Source organism: Melanostigma gelatinosum, assembly GCF_949748355.1.
Source record: "Melanostigma gelatinosum genome assembly, chromosome: 19".
NCBI lineage: Eukaryota > Metazoa > Chordata > Actinopteri > Perciformes > Zoarcidae > Melanostigma > Melanostigma gelatinosum.
Window position 1 is genome coordinate 20613909 of NC_136652.1, and position 20896 is coordinate 20634804.

General features: G+C 44.5%; 1 protein-coding gene across 1 annotated transcript in view; it reads left to right on the forward strand.

The window, feature by feature from the left end:
* The window catches only part of galnt14 (UDP-N-acetyl-alpha-D-galactosamine:polypeptide N-acetylgalactosaminyltransferase 14 (GalNAc-T14)), a 116320-nt gene continuing 95424 nt past the window's right edge, over nt 1–20896 (forward strand). Inside the window, exon 1 of the mRNA XM_079290574.1 lies at nt 1–345. Within this exon, the coding sequence (XP_079146700.1) occupies nt 175–345 (171 nt within the window). The 5' untranslated portion in view covers nt 1–174. The remainder of the gene's footprint in view (nt 346–20896) is intronic.

Genomic DNA, 20896 nt, shown 5'->3' on the forward strand with positions numbered 1-20896 from the left:
GCGAGAGAGCGCGCGCGCTCTGTAGTCAGTGTTCCACCGTCAGCGGGACCGGGCAGACTTGTGTTGAGTCCGCTTCAGTCTGCTTCTTTTGTTGTTTGTTTTTCACGCTTCTATAGAAATGGGATTCTGACAGCAGCCGGGCAGCGGGCGCCGCCGGCTCCTCCTGACCGGAAAATGAAGCGTCTCTGTCGGAGGCTGGCGGTGGCCGTGGCGGTGCTGGTGTGGCTGGGGGCGCTGGTTTACCTGCTGGTGCTGAGCCGGAGGGGGCTGCCGGAGCTCGGTACCGGTGCAGGGGGAGGAGGAGGAGGAGGAGGAGGAGGAGCAGGAGAGACAGCGTTCAACCAGGTGAAGTAGAGACACAACCTCTATACTGCGTGTGTGTGTGTGTGTGTGTGTGTGTGTGTGTGTGTGTGTGTGTGTGTGTGTGTGTGTGTGTGTGTGTGTGTGTGTGTGTGTGTGTGTGTGTGTGTGGACTTGAGTTAACATCTTTCTCACTGCAGGCTATATCTCCTATCATAAACCCATAATATGATGAGTTTATAGTGGATGTTTTTGTCTTTTACATCCATATAAGACTGAGATATCTGTGTAGTTTTATCCCAAACCTCAAGGATAGTTTGTGATTCAATGCTGGGAAGAAAAAGTCAAACACATTGCCAGTAAAATGTACTTAATGGAAGGAAATTATAGAGAGTTAATGTGTTTTAATTGTTGGAGCAACTAATTGTCACTAAAGCGTGAAATTGAAGGGATTTCTATTTTACGAGACTTTGTATTCATGTTTTGAAGACGACTTCTTAAACTGCAAGTAATGTAGGAGAGTTAAATTCACCAAAAGGGCCAAACCCTCAGAACTTAAGTCGGGTAAATGTACTTGTGTCCTCTCATATGGCATTACAGGATATTCATATAATCCTGTCTGTATGTCTGTATTCCCTAAGATAATACCATACGCGCTGCTCCTATAATAAACACACATCCTCTATAGGGGCTCATCATGAACAGCTACTGGCTCCTTTTTATGATAATTAGGTTCATTTTCGACCCGGCCTGGTGTCCGCGCCCAGTTGTGCACTGCAGGATGTCTGTCAGTCAAAAGACCTGCAGCATGTTAACTGTGGCTGGTGGGATGAATTGTATTGATCGCGCCTCTCTTACCTTGTTTTTATTGAACTACAAACACACACACACACACACACACACACACACACACACACACACACACAAACTAGATGTTTGAGAAAACACTTTTCTGCAGGAATATAGGACACAGAAATATCATAAAGTCGTATTAACATCACATAACTTGCATTACAGACACTATTGTATACATTTAGTAAGATTACATGATGTCAGACTTTGCAACACACATTATTAGATCTGAAATGTAATTAATGGAGTGATGTAGGGGAGGTTTGGGCATGTGAGCGTGTTTTTATGTACGTATATATACAGTGTATATATGTACTGTGTGTGTGTGTATAATGAAACTTACTTGCACCACAGTTACGAACAATCATTTATTTCTTTTATTTATAAGCACAATCAACCCAGCTCAGTGTACTTTAATAATGGCATGAATTGATTTTTCGACGAATCGATGCAAAGATTTTTTTAATGGAAAAACCATTTGTGTCTGTCTGTGTCTGTGTGTGTGTGTGTGTGTGTGTGTGTGTGCAATGCATTTGTGAGGGCTGCTGCATATTCAGCTCCCGCACCGCACGGCGAGACTCGGCAGTCTGTGTCAAAGTGACAAGTGAGTCTGTAGCGACAGCGGCGCTGCAGAAGAGCTGCATGAAGTCTGATGGCTCGTGTCCCTGTTAGCCTCCTGACGGACTGTTTGTTGGATTATTTGTTCTGTTGGACGGCGGCATGCTGTCACGTGATGCAGGTGGTCCGTGAACTGAAGCCGTTACTCACTCCGGTGTCAGTTTGGATTGTGAGCGTCAGTAGAAAAAATGGCTGAAAATGTGAAATGCAAATGCGAGCTGGATGAAAGCTTTCAGGAAGGTCTGAGCAAACGGCGTGAATACACATCGCTGTGAGAGCAAAAGCGTGTGTGTGTGTGTGTGTGTTCGGCAACACACGAGTTCACGTGTGACCCGTTACCTTTCAGTTGCTTTAGAGCTACAGGTGGTTCTCTTTTATCTTGTTGAAGAAGACAGACAGACAGACAAAGGCCTGCAGAGGCAGTCAGGTATAGAAGGACCAGTGTGAGGGATTTAGGGGGCTTCATGATCAGAAATGGAATATATCATTCATAACCATGTTTTTATTCGTGTACAATCGCCTGATGTACACTACATCTTTTTTTCTCCAGCTCAGAATGAGCCGTTTATATCTTTGAGCGCGTCCTCTTCTCGGAGTGCTCCATGTTTCTACAGCAGCCCAGTGGGCCGGTCCTCTTATTCACATCACTATGAGCCGACATTCACACACATAGAAGAAGATGCTCAGCCGTTTGGGTTTGGGGTCAAAGGTCAGGGTTTTTGACTTCAAACTAAGCAATTTCACATCATTTTGGATCATTATTTATTATTACTCTGGGACCAGATGACGTCATTAAATCATCGCTGTATTGCACATGTCACAGCCTTCTGAACATTCCATTCTTCTGTGAAGGTTTGCCCTGTAACTTCATATTCTGTCATCAAAAGAGCTGATTCATAAAACGTTGCAATGATGTTTCATTATGGGCTGTTTGTTCACAACAAGTTGTGATGAACAGATGAACAAAAAGACAGGAATATACAAGTTGAGCTCAAATGCAGATGTGTAGTGAGGGCGAGACTGTGAAACATCTCAACTAGCGCCGGATGGATCGCCATGGATTTTGGTGTGACTATTCAAGTTCCCAGTTTCTCCACTTCACCTATGAATTGTCTCACCTACTAATTGGATCAGCACAGATGTTTGTACAGACATCCCTGGTTCCCAGATAATGAATCTCAACTAATTATCTTTAAAGCACATTTCTGCACAGCGGTGGCCTCTTGTGAGGAGGTCAGGTGTTGTTCAGGAGCATCAACCTCTGCTTTAGTGGACCGGTGACGGAGGGCACATCTGGAATGATGGAGAGGTGGAGAGGGATGGGCAGGATTAAAATGATTAGAAGAAGAAAATCCCCCAAAAATAAAGTGGGTTGAATAACAGAATGATTGCAACTCTGGAGAAACTCTGCATAATTCAACATTTGTTAAAAAAAATAGAGAAGCCATTTAGTAAAAGTATGATAATCATATGTCAACAAAGCTCTTAAGACGTGAACGATTCTTAAAGAAGAAGCCAGTTTCCTCTGAGGAGGAGGTGCTTTTCAAGCGTGAAGCTTCATCTGCTGTTGCTCTCATTGTACGTTGACCACATAAATGCCTCAAATATGAAATTTGAAAATGTAATTAAAGTACTTCAGTAGAAGCGGTAGGAACAGCTGCATCCACTTAGCCCATCAGCAGGAGAAGAAGATCTTGTGTGGACTTGCGCTGTGAGATATTGAGAGAGAGAGAGAGTGTGTGTGTGTGTGTATCATCTGCAAGTCAGGACACACACGCTGTAACACACCTCGGCTAATACCTGCGCCAGATGCGGATTTGCCGAATTTAATTCTTCAGTTTTTCACACCCAGCGTAAAACTGTCGGATCTGTCAGCAGGTACAGACCGCCTCGTATCACCGTCGTCACGCTCACAGTCTGTTCCTGTCGTTAAAAAGAACCCGAAGTTAAGGGCCCCTTCTGGTGCAGCGGCACATTATTCAAACACGAGTTAAAACGGGATCGGGGACATGATACAGTGCTCATTAGAGAAACCAAAACAGAAAGTTCCTCTTCATAAAACACGGCAGGTGTGTGTGTGTGTGTGTGTGTGTGTGTGTTGAGCCTAACTGAACAACGGCAGCGTGCTCAATACTTTAAAATGACGTACATAACCGTCTCAGTGTAACAACCAAATCACCGAACTCAAGTCTTCACAACGACTACGTTCCCTTCTTACACAGTCTGTGGTTTCTACCTTTGCAGGTGCAGCATAATGTTACTACTGTGTGTTGCACGTTCAGTTCAGCTCTTTACTGTGTGTGTAGGTGTGTGTGTGTGTGTGTGTGTGTGTGTTTGAGCTTGAAATGCACATAACTTTATAAGCGCAGCTGCAGTACGAAAAGTAAAGATATACAATCATTTATTCCCAGTTGGGAAGTCTCCGTGATATTTATACTGCTGGTAATCTATTGTGTGAATGAATGCTGCACACAAGGTGCTGTTTGTTTGTTTGTTTGTTTGTTTTTGTGTTTGACCTTTCAGCAATGTAAACTCCACACCTCCATGAAGTCTGTTTGTTTAACCACAGACTTCTTGGAGCGCAGGAACTACGACCCAAAAGGTTCAGGCAGCCAAGATGCAGAATCAGGTTCCTGGAGAACGTTTTATCCTTTTGGTTTGTAGAAACTCTTAATCCGAATGACACGGTAGCACAATGCAATCGGGCAAAAGCACGGTTTTCATCCAGACACCAGCATATGTTCCTGCGATTATGCACACTTGCATGTAATCAGATGTTGTGTACATGGGCTCTTACCCTCGTTATTGGCCTAATTACAGTGTAATCACATTATTAGTGTGCATGTGAATGTAGCCCCGTGGTTGAGTCACACAGCTTGCAGGTGAGAATATGCAGGTTAATGTGAAACCTCCAGTGGATAACTCTGTCAAAAACAAACAGCAGGTGTTTGTTTTGTTTTCTGCAGAGAGATATATATATATATATATATATATATATATATATATGTATGAATCCCTTTCAGCTCTGAATGCAGCGTATTTGAGTCCTCAGCTAGGACTGAGGATGTGTTCGTTTTGTCAGCAGTACTTGTGGCACTGTGCGCTATTCAAATGCTAATGCAGACTTCCCATTTCTCACAGGATTAGCCTGCATGCGCTCCTGTTTACCTACCAGCACGACTACTTCCTGTAAGGAACGCCACTCCTGTTCACACACACACACACGCACACACACACACACACGCACACACAAAAGCGCTTATATGCAGGATCACACCCTCATCTGCATGTGCACACAAGAAAAATGGTGTCTTGCACAGAGGGGAGAACACACACACATACACACACACACACACACACACACACACACACACACACACACACTCACTCACTGAGAGAGCCTTTGAAGCAGTGTGGTGCTGCGTCCTCAGGCAGGTTGGCAGGGGATCTTTTATGCTGTTTCTGCCTTCAGAAGTCCAAACATGAGAGGAAACAATCTGTTGGTTCGTTGAATACTGAAGGACACTCTGCCTCTCTGTGCCCCCCCCCCCCCCCCCCCCATTGTAACGGATGGATGTGGACCTGTGGTGAACGGGTGGTGTGTGAGGAACCAGACCGAAACGACACAATTCAAAATTCTGCCTTTTCAGCGATAAGAAGGATCCGTGTGTGTCAGCAGATTGTTAGCGCTGGTGCTTCATTAACACTGTTGGACTGCGATCGCACCCAGACTGGTGGTTTGTTGTCTGTGTAGCACTTCCTATGACACCATGTCCATACTGAATTATAAACATACTTTGTAATCTACTTATAGCACTGTGAAAAAACAGTTAGGCGAAATGACCAATCGAGTTCCTGAATCTTCACTCGTGTTAGATTCTCGAGACCTCATTGAGAAACGTGTGAGGCCGTACACCGGCGACGGCAGGAGACAGCCGGCGTGTTGTCACGGCTACCTCTCTGACGTAAGGCGCTTTATTTCGACCCAGCCAGAGGTGGTGAGTGTTGGAAGTGGAAAGACCGGAGTGACCGAGACGGTTCTGATGAGTTTTACTTCGTTGCTGTGGAGTTTGAATGAAGTTTTTCAATGGAGTCTGGTTTGAGGAGAGCAGCAGATCAGACTCTGTGAAGTACGGCTTTATTTTGACCGAACCAGTTAAGTGTTCATATTTCTTTGTAACGTCCTGAAGACGTTGATGTCTCACTCTGTCCAATCTCTCGCTTCCATATTTCCTTCCCTCTACGATTATCAGCACGTTTCAGTGTTTTCTACCAACTCATTGCAACTTTCTTTGCAGCAGAATCTCTCTTTCCATTGCTCTCTCAGTTTCTCTTTCCTTTCCTCGAGGAAACAAGATCGATGCACCAATCCGTGCAATCACAACGTCCAATCACAACGGCCAATCGCACACACACACAATGCCCCGACGCCACACGTTTACACACACACACACACGTGCACGCGGTCGGAGTTATTCATTTCCCCGTCACATGCAATGCAGTCATTGTTCCTTTCTCCGTCCCTCTCCCTATCGGGAGGTATTCACATGGACACGAGGAGAGGGAAATGAGTTTTTCAGCGCGGCTATAACCGGCTCCCGGGGAGGGAATAATACTAATACTGCTTTATACGAGTCTCTCTGCACAGCGGGGCCACAGGTCGGCTAACTAGACCGGCCTCTGGCTCCGAGGGCCTCATTTGTGAAACATGTTGGGGAAATGAACCCGTCTGCGGTTCAACAGCTACGGTGGCTGATAAATCTCAGAAGTCACCTTCCAGTTTGGCTCCTTTTGGCAGCCGGAGAAACGTAAAATATAAAAGAATCACTCGCCAGATTCAATGATTAAACAGCTGAATTTTACAAGATGTTAAGTGTTATGGGTTTATGTTTTTGTGATTTGTGTTGGACAGGAGAGCTGAAATGGAACCAGTCCAGCCTTTTAAAACCACATAAAAAGAGAAATTATGAATGAATGAGAACTGTCACAGAAGAGGTAATGTTATGAATACAATGTTAAACTGAACACATTAAGAAATCATTCATTTTAATCTCCCATTTTTTATTGTCTTTACCTTCTCCAGAACATATCAACTGTGGCCGTAGTCTGCAGAGATGAGACAGATCTACGTCCTCTGTTAATTACCACCGGTGACTGTATCCGTATAATCCCATTTCTCTCTCATCATGTTGGTAAATATGTATGTATATAAACTACACGTCCTTCGTGTCCTAAATGAACAGAGAACCTCATTGAGGAGTCTTGTTGCCTCAACCTGAGTTGCTTCACGTGAAGACGGAAGTTTATTTTGAAAATACTGTCCTCGTGTAACGAGCTGAAATTGACGCATGTTGCTGGACCTTTTGTATGAAAATAGTTACTTTAGTAACTTTTAGTAAGATATCATAAGAACAGTTTAACGAGGATGAGTTGGAGTGAAAGAAACCCACAACATGTTTGAAATCACAGGAGATTTAACTACCATGCTGGTGAGTTTAGGACTGAATCTATTTGATGGTAACGGAGCTTTTAGAGATTGCTGGCCGGTCTATAAAGCAGCCAACTCTGTTGCATTTAGCCAGACATCTCAGTGTTGTGATCACTTTCATTCCTGGCGTTACAACGTTATTGCGTCGGGTGTGAGCTCATCTCTAATGACCACAAACGTTCTCCCTCCTCCATCTAATCTGTAGCGTTCCATTGACTCACTGTCATTCAGCGTCTGGAGAATATTCCTCCTGCCTCTTTGTCTTTCCACCGTTCTCTCCTCTGGTTTAAGAAACCCTGAAGCCTCCTTGCTCCTGGGGGTCAAAGGTCACGAGACAGCAGGTGATGCTGTCTCACCGAGGAGACGACGGATAAGTGAAGAGCTTTAGCGGCTTCTTGTTTTGCTCCTCCGTCGCGCTGACGTCGTACACAGACGGGCAATTTGCAATCACCGTGCAGTTCCAGCGTTTAGAAGCACGTTTCTCACAAAAGCACCAGAAAGTGTTTTGCTCCTTCTTTCCTCATCTCTCCGTCCTTCATAAATGATTCACAGGATTCAGAAAAGAAACGGCAAGAATCAGCATAAATGGGATTTGTTTGTTTTTTAAGTTAAGGATGCGGCATAATCAAGCATCTTTGACTGCAAAATGATCCACACACACACACACACACACACACACACACACACACACACACACACACACACACACACACACAGACTGAAAGAAGTTGATAATTAGCAGTGTCAATAAATCGCAACTACAGATGTGTTTAAATCACATTCATAGGTATATAATGTATGCTCCGTTAGCTGCTAGCTTTGTCAGCCGTATTCGCCCCGTTAGCTGCTAGCTTTGTCAGCCGTATTCGCCCCGTTAGCTGCTAGCTTTGTCAGCCGTATTCGCCCCGTTAGCTGCTAGCTTTGTCAGCCGTATTCGCCCCGTTAGCTGCTAGCTTTGTCAGCTGTATTCGCCCCGTTAGCTGCTAGCTTTGTTAGCTGTATTCGCCCCGTTAGCTGCTAGCTTTGTCAGCTGTATTCGCCCCGTTAGCTGCTAGCTTTGTCTAGCTTTGTCTAGCTTTGGGCTAACCTCTGGTGGGATAGTCAACAAACCTTTGTGCGTTGGTTTAATACAATGCTGCAGTGCTACACAGCTCTGCTCTCTCGTAGATCTTTGCTTATGATGTGTACTGTATGCTTGTGTTGTTTCTATTTCACACTTGGCGATGTAAACGTATGTTTCCAATGCCAGTAAAGTCCCATTGGAGAGAGAGAGAGAGAGAGAGAGAGAGAGAGAGAGAGAGAGAGCGGAGGAGACAGAAAGAAGAGAAAAAGAAGAGAAGAATGAGCACATTTTGTATTTTGTCGCTTCTCTTAAGTTTGTTTTTATTCATGGCTTTTCCAAAGGGTGAATTATTGCTCTGCTTCCAGACTGCTGGCTCTGCAGTGTTTGCTAAGCATCCCCCCCACACACCACCACACAACACAACACACACACACACACACACACACACACATGCAGTCAGTCCTACAGGCATTTATATTCACCAGTGAAGGTAGGTTTTGTGGGAGAAGGTGAGGAATTTTGAGCAGCAGTGATTGGATAAACAGTTTCCCAGTCTGCAGTCCACCGGGATGGATGAGAGAGAGAGAGAGAGAGAGAGAGAGAGAGAGAGAGAGAGAGCACCTGCATTGTTGATGTGATTTTATTTGGTGGAGGAGCAAAGAAACATCCTGGTTTTCACAGGTGTGCGTGACAGTTTTCAAAAGCTTTTTGTGTATTTAGTTGTAGATTCCACCACTGGACTCGTGCCCGGTCTCCTTCGCCGAGCGGACCGTGTTGCAGAGCTCCAAACGCGCCGGTGGAAGCATGAATAACTCCACTGATTTGTTTCGGTTTCCGCTGTGATTGAGTAGTTGCATCACGGCAACACAACACAGAAGAGAAAAAGATGAAACAGCAGCACAGAGTCAAAGCTGCACGTTGTGTTTTGCGTTTACATCTTTGACTTTGCAGTTTGTTTCAGAGGCAAATGTCGCGCACACTGAAGGATCATCTGTTATCATCCAGCCGTGATCGCGGTTCTTTTCCTAATCTTAACCAACAGGCACTAGATGTGTCGTTATTTGAGTTATTCCACGACACCATGCGGCCATTCCACCATCAACCATCCTTGATCTCCTGTCATGGATTGTGAATGCTTCCAGAAGTCCTGCGCAGTGCACAGGCTGTTTGATGTTGTGGTCATCATTCAGCATCCGCTCACGCTGGAGTGAAGGATCTCGCTCATAAACCTGCCAGAGGGGTCAGATTGAGCTTCTGGGGGGATCATGAGACAAACTGTGGGCTCAAACATTGGTCGGATTGAAGATTGTTGCCCGTATATATGTTCACCCAAATATTATGTAGCACAAAATAATGATGTATCGTACAATAGCTGCAGAAGTAGAATGTGTTGTAGACGACTGATTAGGGCTGTCCTCGACCAAAGAAACTCTTTCTCGCCAGTCGATTTAGAACACGAGTAGAAACTCTGATACCTTGCAGACTCGGTGACCTCGGGACTCGTCGCACCGTTAACGGCCACTAAAAACAGCGGCTATGGCAGAACTTCATGTGTGTATCTCTGGCATCAGTTTCCATTCTGAGGCGTCTCATGTATGTGAAGGGTAAAATGAGCATCTGTACAAGGTAACGTTTAAATTACAGCCCATCTGTCGCCTCATACATATGCATAATCTCACACACACACACACACACACACACACACACACACACACACACACACACACACACACACACAGAAGAACGGCCTTGGTGGTTTTCCTCTACAGTTCAGAGCTCAGTTGAACAACGACAGAAAACCTCGCAGAGCTGTGGAGAAAGATACTCGTAAACACCTATGAGCATTCTCTCTCTCTCTCTCTCTCTCTCTCTCTCTCTCTCTCTCTCTCTCTCTCTCTCTCTCTCTCTCTCTCTCTCTCTCTCTCCCCCCCTGTCTCCCTGTCTCCCTCCCTCTGTGTGCTTCATGGTGGAGGCTTTCATCCCCGGCACTTTGCTCCACCATGAATATGCAATGTGATCCATTCTTGTCTCTCAGGGGTCAGGGGTCAGCTACAGAGCAGCCACTGAGCTGGTGCACATACAGTGCCTTGCTAAACGGCACGAAGAGCCGGAGGAAGGCTCCGGCTTTGTCGTTTGTTTTTTGTATTTCAGGGACGATTTTCATCTGAAGGTTCAAATGAAAATAAATGTGTGTATGCCACTCAGTTACTGAATATAAAACATGTTATCAATGTAGATTGTTTTGTGCTCAAAGCACAATGTCTCAATCCAGATTTCTTCAGTCGCTTTATTTGCTTATTTTAAAATCTGAATGATTTATTTCCAAGAAACCTGAGCACATCTCTGCTACACTCAGGATTTAAAGTGGTGCTTTTGTGTGATTCTTTGTGGATTAAATCAACTAATCGATTCGTCGACAGAATCGTATGAATGTTAGTCGACTAAGAATTTCTTTGGTCGAGGACATCCCTCAAGTTAATCCACAGACCTGCAAATGTCCAGCAACAGGTGTATATTTCTGCTTGTTACATGCATCAAAAGTCCTTTCAAAATAAACTTCCGTCTTCACAGGAAGGCATCACTACTTTGTTAGGTTTTGGAAAATATTGTGAAATATTAGTTTTAGTGTTTTCTGCTTTCAACCCCTGACCTCATATTATAGCTACAGAGATAGAAAATACACGCACACACACACACACACACACACACACACACACACACACACACACACACACACACACACACACACACACACACACACACACTTACAGACCAATTCCACTCGTGTCCCTGTGCTCCCATGATTCATTGCACTGCTGCTGCATTTCAGGTTCAGTGGAGAGTTCTGTGCCTGTGCTATGAGATATGAAATGTGTGTGTGTGTGTGTGTGTGTGTGTGTGTGTGTGTGTGTGTGTATGTGTGCGTTTGTGTTTGTCTGCTTTTTGAGGCTGCTTATTTGTGTTTGCACCTGTTCAGTTTGACTGTCAGGAACTGAACTCATCAGGAGCTAAAGTTCCTTCGGCACATTTGTGTGTTTCATTTACACACCATCTGATGAACTGTGAAGATGAGGTGAATCAGACCAGATTAAAAAGCAGCGGCATTGTTTGTCATCTTTTGCCTTCGACGAGACAATAACAAAGAGCCGTCTTGTCAATCGTTGTAATTTCCTGTTCTGTGCCTGCGATGTTTGAGTGGAGGCTGAATAGGAGACGTGCTGAGGTGGAAAGATTATCATAGAAATGGGGCTGACTCTAAATATTTTGTTGTTTTTGCTTGAAAACTCACTCAAATTATAAATAAATCATGAAAATTGTTACATTATAACGTCACATTGTCACATTGTTACGTTGTCACATTGTTATGTTGTTGCGTTGTCACATTGTTACGTCGTTGCGTTGTCATGTTACGTTGTCACGTTGTTACGTCGTTGTGTTGTCATGTTACGTTGTCACATTGTTACATTGTCACATTGTTACGTTGTTGCGTTGTTATGTTACGTTGTCACATTGTTATGTTGTTGCGTTGTCATGTTACGTTGTCACATTGTTACGTCGTTGCGTTGTCATGTTACGTTGTCACGTTGTGACGTCGTTGCGTTGTCATGTTACGTTGTCACGTTGTTACATTGTCACATTGTTACGTTGTTGCGTTGTTATGTTGTCACATTGTTATGTTGTTGTGTTGTCATGTTACGTTGTCACGTTGTTACATTGTTACATTGCCACATTGTTACATTATATTGTCACATTGTTATGTTGTTGCGTTGTCATGTTACGTTGTCACGTTGTTACATTGTCACATTGTTACGTTGTTGCATTATGTTACGTTGTCACATTGTTATGTTGTTGCGTTGTCATGTTACGTTGTCACGTTGTTACATTGTTACATTGCCACATTGTTACATTATAACGTCACATTGTCACATTGTTACGTTGTCACATTGTTATGTTGTTGCGTTGTCATGTTACGTTGTCACGTTGTTACATTGTTACATTGCCACATTGTTACATTATAACGTCACATTGTCACATTGTTACGTTGTCACATTGTTATGTTGTTGCGTTGTCATGTTACGTTGTCACGTTGTTACATTGTTACATTGCCACATTGTTACATTATCGCGTCACATTGTCACATTGTTACGTTGTCACATTGTTACGTTGGTACGTCACGTTGTGACGTCACGTTGTGAGATCACATTGTGACGTCACGTTGGTACGTCACGTTGTGACGTCACATTGTGTCGTCACGTTGTCACGTTGTCACATTGTTACGTTGTATATGTTTCGTTGTATATATTTCGCAACGTGGCATTGTGAGTTTCTGCAAGCGTGACACAAGACTGTTATGAAACTTATTTAAGCAACTTATTTTTCCTTCAGAAACAACTGCATTCCCTGTATCAAAATGCAGATAAAGTTCCTGCAGAGCTTCTTAAACAGGTTCCAGAAAAACGTTGAAAAAGACCTATCGTGTAGCAGCGTACAAATGTGGGTTGTGTGTTTGTCTGCGTGTCATAGACAGAGATGTATGAGCTGGAACAGAAAACAATGTAGAAACCAAACAAGCACCACTGCTGCAGGGAGAGATCGAAACACACCCTTAATTGATCACTGAGCAGTGTGTGTGTGTGCGTGTGTGTGTGTGTGCATTCTCTCTTGTGCTTCTATATGAGACAGGGTTGAGGGGAGAAGAGAAGGAGGAAGAGGAGAAGGTGTTTGTCTCGGTGTGTGTGTGTGTGTGTGTGTGTGTAGTATTGACGTAGCAGCGCTCTCCTCAGACCTGAGCTCAATAAGCCCAGACTTCAAACAAACAGCAACCACTTCACACAGGAGGAGAGGAGACGAGGAAGGAGACACGAGGAGGTCAAAATAAATGAGGGGATAGCAGAGGAGGGAGGAGAAGTGATGTGGGTAGAAAGAGGGCAAGAAATGAGAGGACAAGTGAGGATGGAGGGAAGATGAGAGCAATACTTACTCCGTGTTCCTGATGAGACAGAGCAAAGTATTTTTTCACTGTGTTCAGTCTCTCATACTAACCACGGAGAAAATAGGATGACACGTCTCTGCTTCCTCCCAACGCCACAGAAGTGGAGCCAAAATATTCCAGACTTTTTTGTTTTGCTTTTGACTTCATTTGGAGCCAGAGAGTGAGCAGTAGTGTTTCAGTATCCATGTCCCGCCCATACAGCCACCCGAACCAATCTCGAGCCGAGCACGGCAGCAATCACAGCTGTCAATCATGACGTCACCCTGTTTTTAAGCATCAAATAACCAATTAATGAACACTTGAACATATATCAGCATGTTAGGAAGTACCTAAACGGACAGAAACCATCTTTAGGAAACATTGATTTGACATAGATTCATCATTTTATTTAGTTTGGCCCATGTCCTATATGCTAACAAGGGGCAGGGTTTATGACCAATGTTTTGGCTTCACTTCTGTGCACAGGCCGGTCTCATCCATCATTTGTAGCAAACCTACGGAACTCACTGTCCCGCTCCTGCTACTATCTGCATACATGTTCACGAATTAATAATCACGACAAAAATAGACTCAAAATAGAAAAGCCATCAGTAGAAGTGAGCTATGAATCGTGTCTGTGACAGAAAGTCTGGGTGCAGATTAAAGCAGAATGTGAGGCGCTGAGCGTCTCCACTGCTGTGGTTTCTCTCCAACGAGCCGCACTTTGAAGGGCGACGCCGCTCTGATGTCCATCTGAAGATGTAAAGTCTCCATCTGACAAAACTGCTTTTCAGTTCCACGGAATAACAAGACGCTGAGTTGCGACCTGAAGATCACAAGCGTTTGATAACTCGTCGTGGCACGAAAACTAATTGGCAAGTTTGAGATGAGAGGATTAGAAAGGTCCGTCCTGCTCTGAGTCATTTTAAAGATTTCTCAAACATGTTTTCAGCAGCCTGCGACCTGCAACACATCCCGCCTTTTTATTTTCTTGTTTTCCTCGTCTGACTCGCGGCTGCTTGCTTCTTCGTCTGTTTTTGTCGGCATGATGCTGAATCTGAAAATGCATATTCATGTTTGTCTTATTGCTGCAGAGGATTTTATTTCTTTGCCTCTTTTGCATGACCAGCGCTCAGCAAATGAAATCCTCTCTTTTTTTTGCATGCTTGTTATTCAATCTTTTATTTACTTAATTGTGTTTAAGCATTATTCGGCGAGAAGACTCTCATGAGATATAAATCTGTTTTTTAGACCAAAATGGCAGCGACGCGACGTTACAGAACCGACATTCACTGACGGAAGAAGAAGAAGAAGTAAGAAAGGGAAAGAATTCTAATCTCCATTCTTCCATAAACCCGCCTCTGTAACCTGAGCCAGATCACTGTGAAACTGGAGGAGGTGAAGGATTACCTGCGTAATAATACCGCAGATAACTGCCGACTCGGTGGCTTTAATCTGTCTCTTGAAAAAAGCAAATAAGAAGAAACGGAGAAATAATTGAGATATCAAAATTGTTTTGCCGCTTTGTTACAGTTGTTACAGAGGTGATACATCACACTGTAATAGAGGGTTTGACGTGTGTGTGTGTGTGTGTGTGTGTGAGAGAGAGAGAGAGGTCATTTCTCATATGGTGCACACACGCTCACTCACACACACACACATGCTCCATACATGATTTATGCCTTGGATATAATGGGTAATTCATCATCTGACTGGGGCAGATATTAAGGTTAAGAGACACTGAGAGGGAGGGGAGCTCAGCACCGTGTGCTTTATCACAAATAACAGGAGCAGTAAATTGAAAACTTGATTTGTAATGTCTGTTTTTCGAAAAACTACACACCGTTCTCTTACTGTATCCAGTATTCCAGTTGTTTTTGTCCCTGTCACACACACACACACACACACACACACACACAACATAAATCATGACTGCAGGACAACATCCCCCGAAAAACCTTGGAAATGTAATAACTGCACCAAATGCGGACACACGTGCACGCTCGTCTGCAATAACACCCACATTTCTCAATCTCCAGTTTCAAGTCTTCTTCAATACAGCATGATGTTCATTTAGTACATTATGGTCCATTTAGAGTCACACAGACCATAAAGCAGGGGATGCTTTAGGGCGGGGCTACTGTGATTGACAGGTCGCTAACAGCCTTATAAGGCGTCTCTACGTCTCTACGTCACTACGTGGTATTGGTGGAATCATATCCTCTGAGGTGTCTGTTTCATGATAGTCACCTCCACTTCGACCATTACAAATGCAGAACATTCACCTTGTTGCTTGCTGGTAGTACTACTAATACCACGAGTAAACCAATCTCCAGCTTGATTTATGGACGCTGCATTAGCGAGTGCAAGTCCATGTCGGCTTACCTCGAAGAAAAAACCTGCAAGGACAGTCAACCATCCGGACGTTCCCGTCACGACACAGAGGAACGTGTTTGCAACCTTCCTGTTACAAGACCTGTTGGTTTTAATACGTCCTGTCCTTCAGGCTCCTCTCTCTCTCTCTCTCTCTCTCTCTCTCGCTCTCTCTCTCTCTCTCTCTCTCTCTCTCTCGCTCTCTCTCTCTCGCTCGCTCTCTCTCGCTCTCTCTCGCTCTCTCGCTCTCTCTCTCTCTCTCTCTCGCTCTCTCTCGCTCGCTCTCTCTCTCTCTCTCTCGCTCTCTCTCTCTCTCTCGCTCTCTCTCGCTCTCTCTCGCTCTCTCTCGCTCCCTCTCTCTCTCTCGCTCTCTCTCTCTCTCTCTTTACCTCGGCTGTCTGTCTCCAATGCGAGCTGTCAAAAAGTATGACGCAATGTCTGTGACACCCAGCTGTGTGTGTGTGTGTGTGTGTGTGTGTGTGTGTGTGTGTGTGTGTGTGTGTGTGTGTGTGTGTGTGTGTGTCTGAAGGCCTCAGCCTTCTCATTATGATTCAAAATGTATCGGTCTGTCTCGTCTGGATGAATTAATAGCTTCCTTGGTAGCTTGGCACACACACACACACACACAAACACACACGCTAACACACACACTAACACACACACACACACACTAACACACACACTAACACACACTAACACACACACGAACACTAACACACACACTAACACACACACACACACACTAACACACACACACACACACACGAACACACACACACACACACTAACACGCACACACACTAACACACACACACACACACACTAACACACACACTGACACACAAACACACAACACTAACACACACACACTAACACACACACTTGTGTGTGTGTTAGTGTGTTAGTGTGTGTTAGTGTTGTGTGTTTGTGTGTGTTAGCGTGTGTGTGTGTGTGTTAGTGTGTGTGTGTGTGTGTGTGTGTTAGTGTGTGTGTTAGTGTGTCAGTGTGTGTGTGTGTGTGCTGTCGTCTAGCGTCTTCTCTCATCCCGTCTCCTCTTTCCTCTGCACTCCTCTTTCTATGTTCTCTCCTCCTCCTCTTTATCTTACCTTGTCCTCTCCTCACCTTTCCTGCTCGCTCATCTCTTTGCTTTTCTTACTTGTCCTCTATGTCCTCTTTCTTCGTGTCTTCTGTCTTCCCTTTTGTTGTTTCCTCCGCTCATTTCCTTCCTTCATCATCTTTTCCGATCCTGTAACCCTGACTGCTGTCATTACGGCTCTCACATCCTTTCTTTCTCTTTCTGTCTTTTCTCTTCTTTCTCACGTTTATCATTTTCCTCTCTTTCCTCCCATTCCTCTGTTATCTCCCCCTCTTTTCCTATTCCCCTCTTTTTCTCTCTGCTTCCATTCCCTTGCTTTTCATCTTCTCGTCTCTTTTCTTTCGTCTCTCCAATCTTTTTCTGTTTCTGCCTTTTCTCTCACATTTTTCCCTCTTCATTTCTTCTTACGTCTCCCTCTTTCTTTTTCTCTCACTCCAATCCTTTCTCTCTCTTACTCCTCTCTTCTCTTTCCTCTCCTCATCTTTCATTCTGTGTCTCTTTATTTCCTCCCTCTGGTGAGGCATTTTCATACCTCTTCTACTTTCTCTTCCTCTCGAATCATTCTCCTCTCTTCATCTCTTTCCACTCTGTTTCATCCTCTGTCCTTATTTCCCTTCATTTCCTCTTTCTCTCTCCATCCTTTCTTCTTTTTTGCCCCCTTTTCCGTTCTCTCCTCTCTGCTTCCATGTTTCCTTCTTCCTCACACTTTCCCTCCCTCTTCTGTTGTCCTCTTTTCCTCTGTGTCCTTCAACCTCCCCTCCATTTTCATACCTCTTCTACTTTCTCTTCCTCTCTTCTTTCACCCCCCGTCTCCCTCGCTTTGTCTTCTCATCTTTTTTACTTATTTCATATCTTCATTCCACATGTTATTCTATGTTCTTTCCCTCTCTCTCTCCAATCCTTCTCCAATCCTTCTCCTCTCTTAATATCTTTCCACTCATTCTTTTGTTTCCTTATTTCTCTTTTTATTTCATCCTTCTCTTTTCCTCTTTCCCTCCGCTCTCTCCTCCCTCTTGTTCTTCATGCTTGGTTGTTACAGCCACCAGGGGAAGAACTAAACACAGACTAACACACACGCACGCACACACACACACACACACACACACACACACACACACACACACACACACACACACACACACACACACACACACATAAAGAGTCTGACTCCCAGCCCTCTAATGGCCCCATTTCGACAATGTGTCGCATCAGCAAGTCGTATGGCTGAATAATGAGCAGAGAAGAAGGAGGAGGAGGAGGAGGAGGAGGAGGAGGAGGAGGAGGAGGAGGAGGAGGAGGAGGAGGAGGAGGAGGAGGACAAGAGAAGATGAGGATGAGGATGAGGAGGAGTGCCATTCGTTTTTTCCGCATCCCTCCATCCTGACTGCTGCTCCACCGTAAATGTTGTTCTCTTACACACACCATCAGCGCTGTCGCCCTGTGTGTGTGTGTGTGTGTGTGTGTGGTCGTTGGGGAGAAATATGGCCTCCGGGGTTTCTGCTGAAGCTCCTGTGTTATGTGTGTGTTTATGTGTGTGTTTATGATGTGTTTATGATGGGGCAAAAGAGAGAGAGAATGATAATGTACATCCATTATGTATCTCGCCCTCAAATACACTTCCTCTCTCTCTCTCTGTGTTATGCGTTGCACAAACAAATGCAGAAGCACACACACCCCCACTCACACACACACACACACACACACACACACACACACTCACTCTCCATCAACAGTAACACACTCACACACCCCCACTCACACACACACACACACACACACACACACACACACACACACACACACACACACACACACACACACACACACACACACACACACACACTCACTCTCCATCAACAGTAACACACTCACACACACACACTCACACACACACACACCCCCACTCACACACACACACACACACACACACTCACTCTCCATCAACAGAATCACACACTCACACACACACCCCCACTCACACACACACACACACACACACACACACACACACACACACACACACTCACTCTCCATCAACAGAAACACACTCACACACACACACACACACACACTCACTCTCCATCAACAGAAACACACTCACACACACACACACACACACTCACTCTCCATCAACAGAAACACACTCACACACACACACACACACACACACTCACTCTCCATCAACAGAAACACACTCACACACACACACACACACACACACACACTCACTCTCCATCAACAGAAACACACTCACACACACACACACACACACACACACTCACTCTCCATCAACAGAAACACACACACACACACACACACACACACACACTCACTCTCCATCAACAGAAACACACACACACACACACTCACTCACTCACACACACACACACACTCACTCACTCACTCACTCACACACACACACACACACACACACACACTCACTCTCCATCAACAGAAACACACTCACACACACACACACACACTCACTCTCCATCAACAGAAACACACACACACACACACACACACACACACACACACACACACACACACACACTCACTCTCCATCAACAGAAACACACACACACACACACTCACTCACTCACACACACACACACACACACTCACTCACTCACTCACTCACTCACACACACACACACACACTCACTCTCCATCAACAGAAACACACTCACACACACACACACACACACTCCTCAGCCTCTCAAAAAGATACCTGCACTCATGAATGACACACACACACACACACTCACTCACTCACTCACTCACTCACTCACTCACTCACTCACTCACTCACTCACACACACACACACTCTCACACACACACACACACACACACACACTCCTTCCTGCATGCACACAGGCATCTGCACTGTGTCATGATGATATCCTCTCTCTGTTAAACTACACTCACAGCAGAGCTCCGACAGACAGAAAGTGCAGCTGTAGCTGTTTTATTATTAAACATATATATTTTTAAGTCGTTGCCACCTTGTGTTTTCCTCCACCAGCTGTTTGGAGCGGAACAGGATTTACGTGCAACATTAACATTTTACATCTGATTGTATAACGTTTGGGTGTTTTTCGGGGTTCTGCAGAGTTGGTTTCTTCTCTGCAACACTCGTTCTGGTTCTTCTGGTTTTTCTTTTCTACTGAGAACTTGCCCTCTGATTAGCATAAAGGCCCAAACAGCTGCTTTTGCATGCTGTAATTGCATATGTTGCACATTATTGCAGCCTGTTTTCCGAAGCATTCTGTACCTTTTAAGGGGGATTTCCTTCCCTCCTGGCGCTCGTATTGATTTCCATTTATTCACAGCAGCAAGGAAATCAACCTGCAGAGATCTCAAACAAGTCTCATCACAGTGAACATTTATTATCTTTATTTTGTTGTCAAAGTTATGTTTGTGTTGTCCTCCCTTAATGATGTGTTCAAGGACAGCCTGCCATCTGAGAGTAAGCGGCTAAAATAACATGTTTCGTTACCACATTACTGTTACTACAGTCACAGCTAAACAGTTTCAAACACAAAGTTGTAAATTGAAAAAAAAAACATAAATAAAAACCACCATGATTCTGCTTCTGAAGAGGTTATTCAGGCTGCAGACATAGCGTCCTCGTGTCTCCACTATTGGGCCTCTGGGGTTGATTTACCAGTGCAGTGCAGTTTAGCAGCCAGCCATCGATTATCACACGTCAAAATGAATTGAATGCTCATTCATCACCACTAACTGATAAGTGACCAACAACTTAAAAGCATCTATAGCAGCGAATAAAGCGAATAAAGTCTGCAAACACAGGGAGAAATATACGGACGTGATCTGATCAGCTGCAGTCTGAGAAGTGTATTTACTGAGGTTGAATTTCAATGATCAGAAGACGTTGAAGCGCAAACCAGCGTAAAGCCTGCAGCACAGATCGCTGCAGTAACTGCTGAGAGACAAAGTGCAGCATTCAGTCACAAAAGCAGCAGAGAACAGAGACCATGAAAGCTTCAGCCCAACGTTCATCTTGTTAAAGTCCAAAGAGCAGCAAGTTAAAAAGCCTCTGAATCTTCTCCTGCGAAAATTACCTCTAAAAGCTCTCCTGGTGCTTTTAAAGAGCCCACACACACACACAC